Source organism: Saccostrea cucullata, unplaced genomic scaffold, assembly GCF_032062105.1.
Source record: "Saccostrea cucullata isolate Sc308-1 unplaced genomic scaffold, CSIRO_AGI_Scuc_v1 ctg568, whole genome shotgun sequence".
Lineage (NCBI taxonomy): Eukaryota > Metazoa > Mollusca > Bivalvia > Ostreida > Ostreidae > Saccostrea > Saccostrea cuccullata.
The window spans coordinates 58,488-73,913 of NW_026933360.1; the positions used below are offsets into that span (position 1 = coordinate 58,488).

The 15,426-nt window shown below is 34.4% G+C and overlaps 1 protein-coding gene across 2 annotated transcripts; it reads left to right on the forward strand.

The window, feature by feature from the left end:
- Positions 1-347: 347 nt before the first annotated feature.
- Positions 348-13,482, forward strand: LOC134238088 (tRNA (adenine(58)-N(1))-methyltransferase non-catalytic subunit TRM6-like). 2 transcript variants are annotated; one of them, XM_062720212.1, is made up of 12 exons: positions 348-506; positions 1,434-1,564; positions 2,079-2,185; positions 2,574-2,665; positions 3,445-3,528; positions 3,704-3,828; positions 10,775-10,820; positions 11,345-11,660; positions 11,767-11,852; positions 12,182-12,284; positions 12,578-12,664; positions 13,335-13,482. In XM_062720212.1, exons 1-12 carry the CDS (start codon positions 373-375, stop codon positions 13,443-13,445), a joined length of 1,422 nt encoding a protein of 473 aa, XP_062576196.1. In that variant the 5' UTR covers positions 348-372; the 3' UTR covers positions 13,446-13,482. The 2 variants fall into 2 exon arrangements, with proteins under 2 accessions (XP_062576196.1, XP_062576198.1); XM_062720214.1 differs by lacking the exon at positions 13,335-13,482 and adding an exon at positions 13,070-13,194.
- The last annotated feature ends 1,944 nt before the right edge of the window (positions 13,483-15,426 follow it).

Genomic DNA, 15,426 nt, shown 5'->3' on the forward strand with positions numbered 1-15,426 from the left:
TTTGGTTATGTTCAATGTCATCAATACTGAATACAGTTACAAGATTTTGTCGGAATCGGATGAACTGCGAATCGAACAAATTGTTGATTTTGTGATTTTTAAAGGAAACCACACTTTTTGAAATTTGTTCAGATTTTTCCTTGAATATTCCCTGGAAAGGTTGTAAACGTTTACAGATGACTTTTACAAATTTAGAAGCTCTTTTCTTGTACTTATCTGTTTTTCTAACGGTCTCGTAAGACATCGTCTTACTTTCATTTTCGAATGTTCGCACGTGTGTTTATTTACAGATGTCGCTTTACAGAGTCATAATCAATCGAGTGTTTTAAAAAATGTCTGTTTCAATCTTCATAAAGCATTTGTCTAACATTGATGACTATGGCGACTTCTAGTCAATCCATGTGTGAGGGGAAAAAGAAATCGTCAGATGTAACGATTAAAGAAGGAGACCATGTGATTTTAAAGAAAGGAAAGACAGTTCGAGTTTTCCAGATCCGAAAGAAACGGTACAGACTATACTTTATCAAATATAAAATTTTGTAAATGGGCTTAGTCATACTCACGGAACACAGGCCAACAGGTCCAGTACAATCACTGGATTTAGCTACGTAGGTAGAATTACCTACATAGCTTTATTTATCTACCTGAGGTAGCTTTATTTAGCTATTTCAATGCAACTTTTCAAAGTTTTTCTTTTTGTTAAAAAGAGACAAAAAGTCGCAATTCAATGACTAGTAATATTTATACTAGGGAGGTTTTAGAAAACAACCCAAAGCAGAGATAGTTTATACATTACTGCATTTGGACAATTTAGAGCAAAACGTGTAATTCCATTGTTTGGAACTGGATTTCTTTGTCATTTCATTCCAAGAGTAACTGTTCTAACTGTCATACATAGCCTCAAAACTTTCAGAACTTTGATTGCAATTGCGCAGAAAAAGACATTTCTTCAAGAGTGATTTTTTCATGAATTGTTTTCAGATGAGTTCAAAGTTGAAAATGATCACTGCATCAAATTAGGATTTTTTGCACGTCCTGAGAAAAATGTTTTTTTTATAGATATAAATTGATCTGGTAGCTAAATAAAGCTACCTCAGGTAGGTAAATAAAGCTAAGTAGGTAAATCAAGCTACGTAGCTAAATCTAGTGATTGTACCAGACCTGGCCAAGTAATGGGCACACAAATACAAATACAAATATTTATTGGCATATGAGTATATCTTCTTACACATTATTTTATTTTGCGCTATGCAATATAAACACATTATTTTATTTTGCACTATGCAATATAATTCCAGGCCATTATTGGAGTCTTTTTTTCCAATCTGCAGTGCTATATCACTTGATTTCTTTTGATACCACTTTTTCTTAATGAAACATTTATTTAGTTTTCATTTCTGTTATGTGTTACGTTGATGTCGTATCATGTACAGAGATATATGGCTTGACAAGATGAAGTTTACCCTTGATGGAGCTATTGGTCATGTCTATGGATCAAACTTTGAGGTCAAGAGTGGACAGATGCATAAGATACAGAAAACATTTAAAGAATCAGAAGTTTTAGGTAATGTAGACCAAATATTCTGATATCTGGCACAAGGGTATTAACTGGGAGAAGCTTACATAATCTATAATTCATTATCTCCTGTTAATTGGTCATTATTTTTTACTACAGAGGAAATAGTTAGATTTTTATACAGGTAATACAGGGAATTTTTTCACCCCCGTTTCATTTTTGCTTTCATCGGGTGATCCCAAGTGGGTGAATTTAGAACTGATTGAATCATAAAAGACAGCATTAACTCTTAATTAAACAACAGCTGAGTCTTGGCAGTTGGCACATATAAAATGGGACAAAATTGTTTGCTAGTGCAAAAGAATAGAAATAATCAATTTAGTCAGTTTAAAGTATTTCATATATGTTTCTATTTGTTTTGAGAACTTTGAATGCAGATTCATGGTATTAATATTAATGTTCATCAAACTAAGTATTTGAAAAGCTGTTTTGAGAAAATTTTTTTTACATGTATTACTGAAAAAAAAAACTTTTTGCATTTCAAAATTGTTTACTTGTGCAGGTTCTGAGAAAGGAACAGATAACAGGAACTTGCATGATCTGGACAGCAATCAGAAGTTATCACGGGAAGACATCGAAAAGATGAAAAAAGAAGGAGCTAAAGGAGAGGTAGAGCTGAATGATTCGTATTTAATTTGAATTTTAGAGAACATGCATATGATATGTTTTCCAATATTAATGAAAGCAGAGTTTGAAGATCATTGTTTTTAATTTATATCAGTACTTATGAAGTCTGTTATACATGTTAGTAGGTAATTAATTTGCTCATTTACATGTGTGTTTGGGGGTAGGGGGTACTACAGCTCATATAATAGTATTATTCTTTATTGCTTAGCTTAATACATATGTATTATCACAATTATCTTACAATATATACAGAAAAATCTGAATGGTGTGGTATGGCATTTCTATACATGAAATACTGTGCCTATATTATAAAATAGACTTGCTTGGTATTTGCTTGATATAAATAATGGTTCTTTCTTTGAATATACAGGAAATCATTGGGCAGCTTATAGAAAACAGTACAACTTTTAAAGGAAAGACAGAGTTTGCTCAAGAGAAATGGGTCAAAAAGAAAAAGCAAAAGTAAGGGCTGTAATTTAAAAATCTGAAAACATATCCTCGAAAAAGTGTCACATGAAAGCTCTCGTTTAAGTTTGGAAATGTGACACAGTTATATTCTAGATCTGGCCAAATACCGTAAACTAAGAACCATCCTTGCAATGCCAGTGGTCTTAAGTCAACATGTGGCTGTTGGACCCCTGGCGTATTTCATTCAATAGTTGTGGGCTGACTGAAGCAACATTTATTGGAAACATTATACATCTTGATTATGTCGCCCCTAACGAAGTGGGGGCATATTTTTTTTCTCCAGGCTGTTTCTCGAAGATTGCTGGGACAATCTTTCTGAAACTTTCCACAAAGGACGATCACAGGTTGTATTTGTGTTTTGTGATCATTCATTTTCAAAATGGCTACAGTTGCCATGGAAACCTGCAAGAAGTGACGAATTTTGTCCGAGAGTGTTCTCTCTGGTTCCTTGGACATTTGTCATGAAACTTTATTGATTTAATGATTAGTATCTGTAAAAGGCAACATGTTGACTTAAGACCACTGGCATTGCAAGGATGACTAAAGTCAGACTAGTCAAAATTTCAAACCAAAAGAAATTTTGAAAAAAAAAATGGATTTATTTATATAAAGCAAAAATTCCATCATAGGTGTGCTATTCAAAACTTTTAAGAAAAATTCATAGCATAACTTAAGATATTGAAAATAGAATATTTGACTTAAGTTAATTCTAAGTTTATGGTTTTGGGGCCTGTGTTAGGCAAAATGCAAAAAAATGATATTCATTGTTTCAGACATGTGGCAGAGTTTACAGTGCTAAAACCAAACACCAGGTTAATGTGCCAGATGTACCATGAAAAGTCACCAGCAAAGATTCTGTAAATATAGTTTTCATTTGTACTTCAGGACAATCAATGAAAGAAGCTTTATGATACTAAGTATCAGAATTTGTAAACCTAATCTCACAAAACCATCATTAAACATCTACCTAGGTATCTGTCAGTATTGTGTCTTTATGATATTAATAAACCATTAATATACACGTTATTGCAGTAACATTAGAATGGACACACTGGCACAGATTCTGACCTATGGAAATGTCCATGCCTATACAAATGTAGCTGTGGTGGACACATGCTCGGGACTCGTAGTGGGGGCTGTCATGGAAAGATTGGGAGGTAAACAATTTAGGTGTGCATGAAAACTTATAACTCTCAAATACTGATAATGCAGGTCATTCAAATTCCTAATGTGTTCAAATACTTTAGAAATTTACAGTCTACTTTCCCACCTGAACGGTGAACGAACGGTGAATGAACGCAGAGCAAACGGTGAGTGAACGATGTGCGAACGCTGAACGCAATTTGGTGAACGATGTGTGAACAGTGAGTGAACGCAGAACGTGAACGGAGCGTGAACGGAGCGCGAACGCGAGCGCAAAGTGAACAGTGAACGAACGGTGAACGCAAGATGAACGATTTATTCGGAATGCCTCCGATCTTTTCCTTGCATTGAGATTATTCTATAATTCTAATTCCAGGTGCTTTAATATAAATAAACAATACATAAATAAATAAATAAATAAATAAACATTTTTTCTGTACATATATGTTTTAAATCCATATTTTTATAACACAATTTTAATTGCCGTAAAACATGTGTATTTGTTACTGAACGTGTGTAGATTAGATATAAAATTAATCTATTTATATAGAAAATATGCTTATTCTTTTCACTAATAAAATAATGTGGACTTCTGAAGATAAAACTACTACTTATAGAATGAATTAATTACACTGTACGCGGTTGAAACAACTATTCATGTATTTCCGTGCCAAGGCGATTCTGAGTAAAATAACGGATTTTTTTTCATTCACAATTGTCTGTTGACATATTGCATAAAAATTCTCGTTTGTTTTAAATTCTAATGCAAAAATATTCCATATTTGTGTGTCTTTTGTATTCTTTTATGATGATTATTTCAGCTAACTTCTACATATATCTGTAAACATTTCCCGGTGTCATATAATATATTGAACCCCGCGATATTTTGAACCCGGGTTCAAAATATCGCTGCGAAATATTGAACCCCCCTATAAAATATTGAACCCGGGGTTCAAAATATTATGGCCATAAAATATTTAGTCCCCCTGCCCTTTTAATTTAAGAGGGAGGTAATTGGGTTCAAAATATTATGGCCATAAAATATTGAGTCCCCCTACCCTTTAAATTTCAGAGGGAGGGGGGTTCAAAATATTATGGCCATAGAATATTTAGTCCCCCCATCCTTTTAATTTAAGAGGGAGGTAGGGGTTCAAAATATTATGGCCATAAAATATTGAGTCCCCCTACCCTTTAAATTTCAGAGGGAGGGGGGTTCAAAATATTATGGCCATAAAATATCAAACCCCTCTGTCCTTTTAATTTAAGAGGGAGGGGGTTCAAAATATTATGGCCATAAAATATTAAACCCCCCTGTCCTTTTAATTTAAGAGGGAGGGGGTTCAAAATATTATGGCCATAAAATATCGAGTCCCCTGCCCATTTAATTTTACAGGGAGGGGGGTTCAAAATATTATGGCCATAAAATATCGAACCCCTCTGTCCTTTTAATTTAAGAGGGAGGGGGTTCAAAATATTATGGCCATAAAATATTGAACCCCCCTGTCCTTTTAATTTAAGAGGGAGGGGGTTCAAAATATTATGGCCATAAAATATTGACCCCCCCTGTACTTTTAATTTAAGAGGGAGGGGGTTCAAAATATTATGGCCATAAAATATCGAGTCCCCTGCCCATTTAATTTTACAGGGAGGGGGGTTCAAAATATTATGGCCATAAAATATCGAACCCCTCTGTCCTTTTAATTTAAGAGGGAGGGGGTTCAATATATTATGGCCATAAAATATTGAACCCCCCTGTCCTTTTAATTTAAGAGGGAGGGGGTTCAAAATATTATGGCCATAAAATATCGAGTCCCCGTGCCCATTTAATTTTACAGGGAGGGGGGTTCAAATTATTATGGCCATAAAATATCAAACCCCCCTGTCCTTTTAATTTAAGAGGGAGGGGGTTCAAAATATTATGGCCATAAAGTATCGAGTCCCCTGCCCATTTAATTTTACAGGGAGGGGGTTTCAAAATATTATGGCCATAAAATATTGAGTCCACCTGCCCTTATAATTTTACAGGGAGGGGGGTTCAAAATATTATGGCCATAAAAAATCGAGTCCCCCTGCCCATTTAATTTTACAAGGAGGGGGGTTCAAAATATTATGGCCATAATATATCGAGTCCCCCCGCCCTTTTAATTTAAGAGGGAGGGGGGGTTCAAAATATTATGGCCTTAAAATATCAAGTCCCCTGCCCATTTCATTTTAAAGGGAGGGGGGTTCAAAATATTATGGCCATAAATATCGAACCCCCCTGTCCTTTTAATTTAAGAGGGAGGGGGTTCAAAATATTATGGCCATAAAATACCAAGTCCTCTGCCCATTTAATGCCTCAACCAGATTTGTGAATTTCATGGCCAATGTGTCAGGGGTTTTGCGATTCGGTGTAAGGAGGAAGGGGAGGGGGGGCTCTTTTGATTATGTAGTGAAAAATACATTAATTCTTTGAAAGTCCTTTGCTACTGGGTATTATGTCTATGATCCAAGTTTATATATTTATGAGGAAGAAAGGTGCATCTAGCAAAATAGTTAATTTCATGCCCCCTGGGTCAGGGGTATCAAAGGGCGGGGGGGGGGTGTTACATAGTCTGAAAATAAATTAATGCTTTGAAATCTGCTCTTTGGTGTCAATCAACCATTTATGATGAAATAAAATCTATGATAAAATTTCCAAAATTTTGAAATATGTGGCTCCAGGGTCAGTACTTCCTTTGGGGTGGGGTGCACAACTAGTTATAAAGTGGAAGTGCATTTTCTCTTTGTTACTCTGATCTGCCTCTTGGTATTAAGTAAATAAAGTAAGCATGCTAAATTTATAATTATGATAAGCAATGGTGCCTCTTTCAAAATTGTGAATTTCATGGCTTCTGGTTAAAACACGAACCAAATTCAATTGTTGGAAAGTTGTTACGTGATACTCAGGTGACCTATAAGGCCCGTGGGCCTGTTGTTGATAAAATAAAGAAAATTGTATGTCAAAAAAAGTTTCATGGTTTTATATTAAAACTCAGAATTGGAAAAAATAATGTTATTAAAAAACAACAATCAAAATTTTAAAATCATTTTTAAAAAATATACATTATACAAGAGAAGAAACTAATTAATAAACGTTTAGAATTTATAATTTCTATTGCTGTCTAATTACAATTTTGGAGCATAAAAATTACATTTCTTTAGATTGCATATTTTAGAAAATCTTTAAGGACTTATAGCTCTTATTTTCTTTTTTCAGAAAAAGGTGCACTAATTAAGATTAAAAAAAACTCTGAATCTTTTTTATTCAATGGTCATATTGCCACTACAGAAATTTTAACTAGAATACATACAGCAAAACTCGTTTAGTACGAACACGGATATTGTGAATTTACGGATATAGCGAAGTCATCTTGGATCCCCAGCTATATAAATTTAATGAATTTCTTATACAGTTATAACGAATTACGGATATACATGTAACGAAGTAATTTCATAGGTCCCAGTGACTTCGTTATAACCGAGTTTTGCTGTATACTATATGATGATATAGAATTAGTGAAAAAAAAGTTATGGGTAGTCCGAAAAAAATTAAATTTACTAGTTAGTCATTATTTTTTAAATTCACCCACATACAATAAATTGCTAAAAAAAAAAAAAAAAAATAGAATTCCTATTTTTAAATATTCTATGGCCATAATATTTTGAACCCCCCTCTCTGTAAAATTAAATGGACAGGGGGACTCAATATTTTATGGCCATAATATTTTGAACCCCCTCCCTCTTCAATTAAAAGGACAGGGAGGTTAAATATTTTATGGCCATAATATTTTGAACCCCCTCCCTTTAAAATTAAAAGGGCAGGGGGACTCGATATTTTATGGCCATAATATTTTGAACCCCCCTCCCTCTGAAATTTAAAGGGTAGGGGGACTCAATATTTTATGGCCATAATATTTTGAACCCCCCTCCCTCTGAAATTTAAAGGGTAGGGGGACTCAATATTTTATGGCCATAATATTTTGAATCCCCTCCCAGTAAAATTAAATGGGCAGAGGGACTCAATATTTTATAGCCATAATATTTTGAACCCCTTCCCTCTTAAATAAAAAGGACAGGGAGGTTCAATATTTTATGGCCATAATATTTTGAACCCCCCTCCCTGTAAAATTAAAAGGGCAGGGGGACTCGATATTTTATGGCCATAATATTTTGAATCCCCTCCCAGTAAAATTAAATGGGCAGAGGGACTCAATATTTTATAGCCATAATATTTTGAACCCCTTCCCTCTTAAATAAAAAGGACAGGGAGGTTCAATATTTTATGGCCATAATATTTTGAACCCCCCTCCCTGTAAAATTAAAAGGGCAGGGGGACTCGATATTTTATGGCCATAATATTTTGAATCCCCTCCCAGTAAAATTAAATGGGCAGAGGGACTCAATATTTTATAGCCATAATATTTTGAACCCCTTCCCTCTTAAATAAAAAGGACAGGGAGGTTCAATATTTTATGGCCATAATATTTTGAACCCCCCTCCCTGTAAAATTAAATGGGCAGAGGACTCGATATTTTATGGCCATAATATTTTGAACCCCCCTCCCTGTAGAATTAAAAGGGCAGGGGGACTCGATATTTTAAGGCCATAATATTTTGAACCCCCCTCCCTGTAAAATTAAATGGGCAGGGGGACTCGATATTTTATGGCCATAATATTTTGAACCCCCTTCCCTGTGGAATTAAAAGGGCATTGGGACTCGATATTTTATGGCCATAATATTTTGAACCCCCTCCCTCTAAAATGAAAAAGGTAGGGGTTCAATATTTTATAAGGGGGTTCAATATATCGCAGTGAAAAAGTGAACCCGGGTTCAAAATATTATGCGATATTTTGAACCCGGACTCAATATATCGCGGTATCAAAATATTATGCTACACCGGCTGTGATTAAACTCGGTCATTAGATGATGGAAAGAGACATTGAAATTATTTGTAATAGATTAAATTTTCAAAACTAAATAAGTAATGTGCTGTCATATTTTTTATTGAACAGAGAAATGTATGAGAGAGAGAGAGAGAGATACATCCCCTAAATTCTCAGATATCTGTTGTATCAAATAAAAATTCTTATTATTCTTCCTAAATATTCCAAACAGTAAAGGTAATCAATTTCTTTTAGATTAATAGATCCATTTGACAGACAGTAATCATTGGCTTTTATTTTCCATCATCAAGTTCACAAGGTTCACAGGAAGTCCACGTGCAGGTAGCAAGCTTGTCCTGTCAATCAAAATAATTCGACACAGTGGAGGTGTGGAAATCGCGTTTCACCGAACATGCCAAAGGCAAAGAGTCACTTAGTATTTCCAAGGAGTTTGAATATTTTTCCCTATCATTTCTAGATCTGATTTTTGCATTCCTGCAGAAAAAAATAAATAAAGAATGGGAATATATACTTGGAAGGAGTAAGTTTTAAATTGAATTTGAAACATATTCCCTGCCAATTTAAAATACTACTGTCGGCACAAGTGTATTCTAAAATACTGTTGTTTAATGACTGTTTGATGTTGGTTTTAAGACTGATTTTCTTGTGTTACCATACAATATTTATTAAAATATACTGAAAATACTCACTAAAAATTTTATTTCGGGAGAAAAAGGCACCGGGGGGGGGGGGGGGGTGTCTTAATTATACTGAATGGCAAACATATATTTAAACATATGTTTAGGTAATAGGTATGGCGAAGGAAGGGATTTTCCTTCTCTAATAATAGACTATTTTAAACAGTTGGTCTTTTCTAAAATTCAGAATCACACTATCAATTCAATTAGCTCTAAAGATATTTAAGTAACTGAATATTTGCAGTACTGTTCATAATTCTCAGACCTACGTGTAGTTTAAAATACGGGTTACTGTAGAAATAATTTTTTGTGTATTCTTTTCTTGTGAAAGACTTGGATTAATTATTATACATCCATTAAAGATTTGTCGTCTTTAAAATTACAAAAAATGCGTGATGCATTTGTACATTGCCCTTTTTAAAAATTAATATTTTAGCATCGTTCTAGATATATGTAGGTACTTAATGTATTATTTTACAGGGAAATTTCATGAAATAAGTAACAGCTTAGTTATAATAATAGAAATATAAATATCATAGATAATTTTTACAATGAAATAATTATTCTTCAAACACAATATCAAAGTTATTTGATTAACTTGTAAATCCTTACTTAGTCTATCAAAAAGATAAGTCCTTTCACTTCGGAGTTCCGAATGACAATGAAGACTGAACGATAAGTGAACGCAAAGTAAACAGAACGAAGAGCGAACGGTGAACTTTTTGTGAACGGTGAACGCGAGCGCACGGTAAACGGTGAATGCAATACTGTGAACGAAGAGCGAACGGTGAACACACGCTGAACGATAATTATACTGAATGGCAATCATATATTTAAACATATGTTTAGGTACGGCGAAGGAAGGGATTTTCCTTCTCTAATAAGTGAACGGTGAACGCAAGGTGAACGCAAAGTAAACGGAACGAAGAGCGAACGGTGAACGTTTTGTGAACGGTGAACGCGAGCACACGGTGAACGGTGAATGCAATACTGTGAACAAAGAGCGAATGGTGAACACACGCTGAACAAACGTTGAACGAACGCTGAACGAACGGTGAGCGAACGGAAATATGGGAAAGTAGAAAGTTTCAGGGACTGTAAGTGTGCTGATTTCTTGATATTTATAATTGAATGTAAATTCAGTCAAGTGAAAGGTTAAATGCTAAATATACTGGTTAATCTTCCACAAAACATCAGTGGTCGGGGATATGCATTTCCTCATGTACTTTAAGTAGACAGCATTATTAAAATTTATACTTAAATTTTATTTCACATCTGAATTAGATATAAGGAATCAACTGTCTAGTTTGTTGGTAGTTGTTAATAATTATAAATCTTTCTCTTCAATGTGATTTAGGGTACGGAAAAGTAATACACTTCCACCCTGGTGACAGACCAGTAAGGTTTGTAGATCTTTGTATACTTCATGTGTTTCAGGTTACTGTATTTTCGTTAGATAGTCATTGACTCTTGATTGGCGAGACAAAATTTTCTCAAATTGTGGTAATTGCTATATTTAATCTAAATGAATACTATTATATGCAAGAATTAAAATTTCGAGAGCACATTGTCTCACGTAATTACCTATGCAAAAAAGTTCTCGCGAATAAAAAGTGATTAACAGTACATTCCTATCTGCTCTGAAGATTTTGTAAGTTTCTCAATATTGAATACCGTATAAGTAGAATTTGTAGCGGGGATTTAATTTTGGCATTATTAGCGATGGTTCTGAGATCGCTAAAATTAAATTTCACTAAAAATAAACTGTATTTAATTTGCAATAGCTTTATTAATGAGTATTTTCAAATCGCTAAAATTACATCTCGCTAAAAATAAAATACCCTATTTTAAAGACAAATCGCTAAATTTGCGTCTCGCTAAAATTTCCACTTACATGTATTCGGTATAAAACTTTTTGTCTTTACAGACCCATTTTGGATAATCTAGATTTTCCAGAGGAGTTCCTGGACAACTTGTATAACTTTCCCTTTTGTGAAATTGACTCTTTAAAATCTGAAAGTTCTGAAGAAACAAACAGTGATACTCAAAGTAAAAACTTATCTGAAGAATCAGTACAGAGTGTTCAAAAGGGAGATAATTCTTCAGATACAAATGTAAAAAACAATGGGGATAGTAAGATGACAGATGTATTTGATGAAAGATTGAAGTCAAAGAGAAGTGCAACCACAGAGGATGAAGATAGAGATAGTGCAAGTCCAGCAGCTAAAAAGATGAAAACAGAGGTAAGTCATTTGTAATATTGTAAAATCTTCCCCCCGATTTTCTCTTGCTTTTAAAGAATTCAAAATATTTGGATGGATTATTATTTTTGTGTATTTTCTAAAATAGTTGTCAGGGAGAGAAGCAAACAAAGTTTTGAATAGTAAAAGGTTATCTGAGGCCAGAGATCTGCTGCTGAAATGCAATATTGACTGGTGAGTGGACAAAATATTTTGTTTGATCACAGAGTGATAAAATAGACAACAAAGCAGATTTGCAAGTGAAGTGGTCACCCCCTCAATTAAGAAATATAAATAAATAATGTATTTACACATGTTTAATCCAATATATTATGGTCTCTATATAATAAGTATAAAGAAAAACAGTTTTGAGAAACATTGAGAATTCAATTTTGCTGATTTCAGAACATCCCTTATTTACCACCCCTCTCTCTCTCTCCGACATTGTTTTTATTATTTTTTTCTTACCTTGCCAGCTCTAATAGTTACACTTCCTTGTTGATTTACATCAATGTCTTTATTAGTTTGATCGTAGCCAGCAAATATAACCCGACTCCACTGGTTACTACCCTGATAGAATATGTGGCCACATCCAGACCTGTTGTTGTATACAGTCAGTATCAGGAGGTAGGCTATTTACTTCTCTATATGGTATCTCTATCAGACCTTCCAGATTGGGCTAATTAGAAAATAAAAACGTATTAGAATTTATGCCCAAGGTAATAGACAACAGAATATACATGTAGGTAGAGATGGACATCCTGAGTTGGATAAAGAGGTTGCTGCTGATTACAGTGTGATATCTCATCTCTCTAATTAAAACTCTTTTTGATAAAATAATTGTCCTTTATATCACACATGTATCATTTTAAAAAATGTCATGTTTTCTACATGTATCTATATCTATTATTTTCCAACAGGCTGTAATGGATGCCTATGCCTATCTGAGAGAGATGGGGTGTCTGGTGAATTACAGGGTCTCAGAAACCTGGCTCAGGGAATATCAGGTAACCTCCACAGACCGTCTCAGGGAAACTGTGACTATGTCCTAGATCTAGGCTGCACACAAAGTATTGAAGTTCAAATCTATAAATCCATGAAATTCTCTTAAATTGAATTTTTCCAAGTTAATGCCAGTGGGTTTCTAGTTCCCTTTATAATATCCAGATATGTGTGTCTTTCTATCTGAAATTCGTCTATGTGAGTTTTTCTTTAAATATAACAAATCCTGCCAATTAAAACACACCTGTGATACAGTTATTTGTCTATCAGATATCTCTATCAGATAAATGTCCATTTGGGATTTTTTTAATAACAAATCCTACCGATGAGGAAACATCCTGTGATACAGATATTAGTATCTATCAGATACTTGTATCTGTCTGTATGTTGATTTTTTTTCTATATAACAGATCCTACCAATGAGGACACACCCTGTGATACAGATATGTGTGTCAATCAGATATCAGTCTCTATGTGATTTTTCCATGTAACAGATCCTACCAATGAGGACACACCCTGTGATACAGATATGTGTGTCTATCAGATATCAGTCTCTACGTGATTTTTCTATATTACAGATCTTACCAATAAGGACACACCCTGTGATACAGATATTTGTGTCTATCAGATATCTCTATCAGATATCAGTCTGTTTATGATTTTTCTATATTACAGATCCTACCAATGAGGACACACCCTGTGATACAGATGAGTGCTGGAGGTGGATATCTTCTCACAGCCACCACGACAGTGAAGAAACCAACCGCAGCTGCCACAATGTCATGATCAGTTGTTAGCAATTTTATAATAAATCTAATAATTAAGCACAAAATGTTAAGTTTTAGTATTAAACAGTGGGATAACCCTTGCATTTCATTTTCAGAATTTAGCATTGAATTTCCAACAATCTTTGCTCTACTGGTCAGAGACCAGAAAAGCTTATGCAATAGTAAGGTGTCCTTTGTCCCTTCGCTGCACTCACTCTGTGATCGGAAGGCCATGAGTTCGAATCCGCTGTGACTGACCTGTCGATAAAAAATGGGTTGAAAGTTGCAGGTCCTTCAGATGAAACCATAAAAACCGAGGCCCAGTGTTCCGGCAGGCATTGGCAGAATTGATTGATTGACTGTATGTTGTTTAACATTCCTTTAAGAAATTTTCACTCACATTGAGAGGTCATCACATTAAAAGCAGCTGTTCTGATACGCTACCGCTCATGTAAGCGGTAGCGTATCAGAACAGCTGATTTTTATCAGATTGTTTTTATGTCATACATGAATTTTCTTATGCTGCAAAAATTTGCATGGAATTTTAAGATTTTGATGGGAACCCCCCCCCCCCCCCCAAAAAAAAAAATAAACTAGCAAAACATTCTGTTGTATCCAAAAAGAACTTTATGTTGTACATATGTATTTTCGCCCAATAAAATTCTAATTTTAGAAAATCTTTGAAATGTATATTGCATACACAATTTGAATTGATTAAACAAGAGGCCCATGGGCCTTATAGGTCACCTGAGGATCATGCAACAACTTTCAAATGATTGAATTTCGTTCATGTTTTAAGGTAGATGCTATGGCATTCACAGAGGCTGGCACCATTGCTAATAATCACTATAAACTTAGCAATTGCTTAGTTTAGTTACTTAAAGGGGCTGGGTGGTCATTTTTAAACTATTTCAATCTCCTTTAGAAGAAGAAATTCATATAGATATACAAAAATAATCAAATTTTAAAACTAATATGTATGAAATTTTTCTTTGTCAAATGATAATTGACATCTAAAGATATCATATCTAAAAAACTAATTTATATCAGGTGGTTAATGTGTTAATTTGTTGACCCCAAGCCTCCTTTATACCCATAGACAGGGTATAGGCACAAAAAGTGCATATCAACTAATCAGTAATATTCAGCGATAATCAGAAGTTTCCCTACCACACATGAACCCCTGACCCTAGGTCCACACATAGCAAATTTTTGAAAAGGCACACTTGCTTATCAAAAATGTTTGATTAATACGCCCAAGGAGCAGATTTCAAACAATTTGCTTTCAGTATATAAGTAGAGCCCCCCCCCCCCCCCCTTCTAAGGTATCCCTGACCCAGGGGCCTGGAAATTCACAATTCAGGAAGAAGAGCGCTTGCACGTCATAACTATATAGGTAGTTCATCTGCTTATTACCCAGGAGCAGAGAATTAATGTATTTTCACTATAATAATATAATCATTATAGATCCCCGCCCTAACACCAGAACCCCGACCCTGGGGTCATGAAATTCACAATTTTGGTAGAGGCATTCTTGCTCATCATAACTATGTATATGGCACGCCGATTGGTTCAAAATTATTTTCTGCACGACCTTAAACAAAAATTACACGAGTAAGTAAAAACTTACACAAAGTGAGGAAAGTATACACAGAGTTATTGAAATTTACACAAACTACAGAAAAACTACACAATCAACAAAATATTTACACGATATAGTGAGAAAATTACACAAACGTAAAAACGAAAACTGCACGAGTGAGAATACAACATCGACATAATCATGATAATATACGACGCATCCTCATTGCGCACATTTCATTAATATTCATTAGAGAACAGCTCAGGGTGGCTTGGATGCTTGAAACATATACCTATAAATTTATCCTAAAGGATTAGTAACGTGTTAGTAATATTTATTTAATCTTTTTAAAAAGGATTCAGTCTTTTGGAATTCCGCTAGACTCTCAAGAATATGTACAATGTGTTTTATACATGTA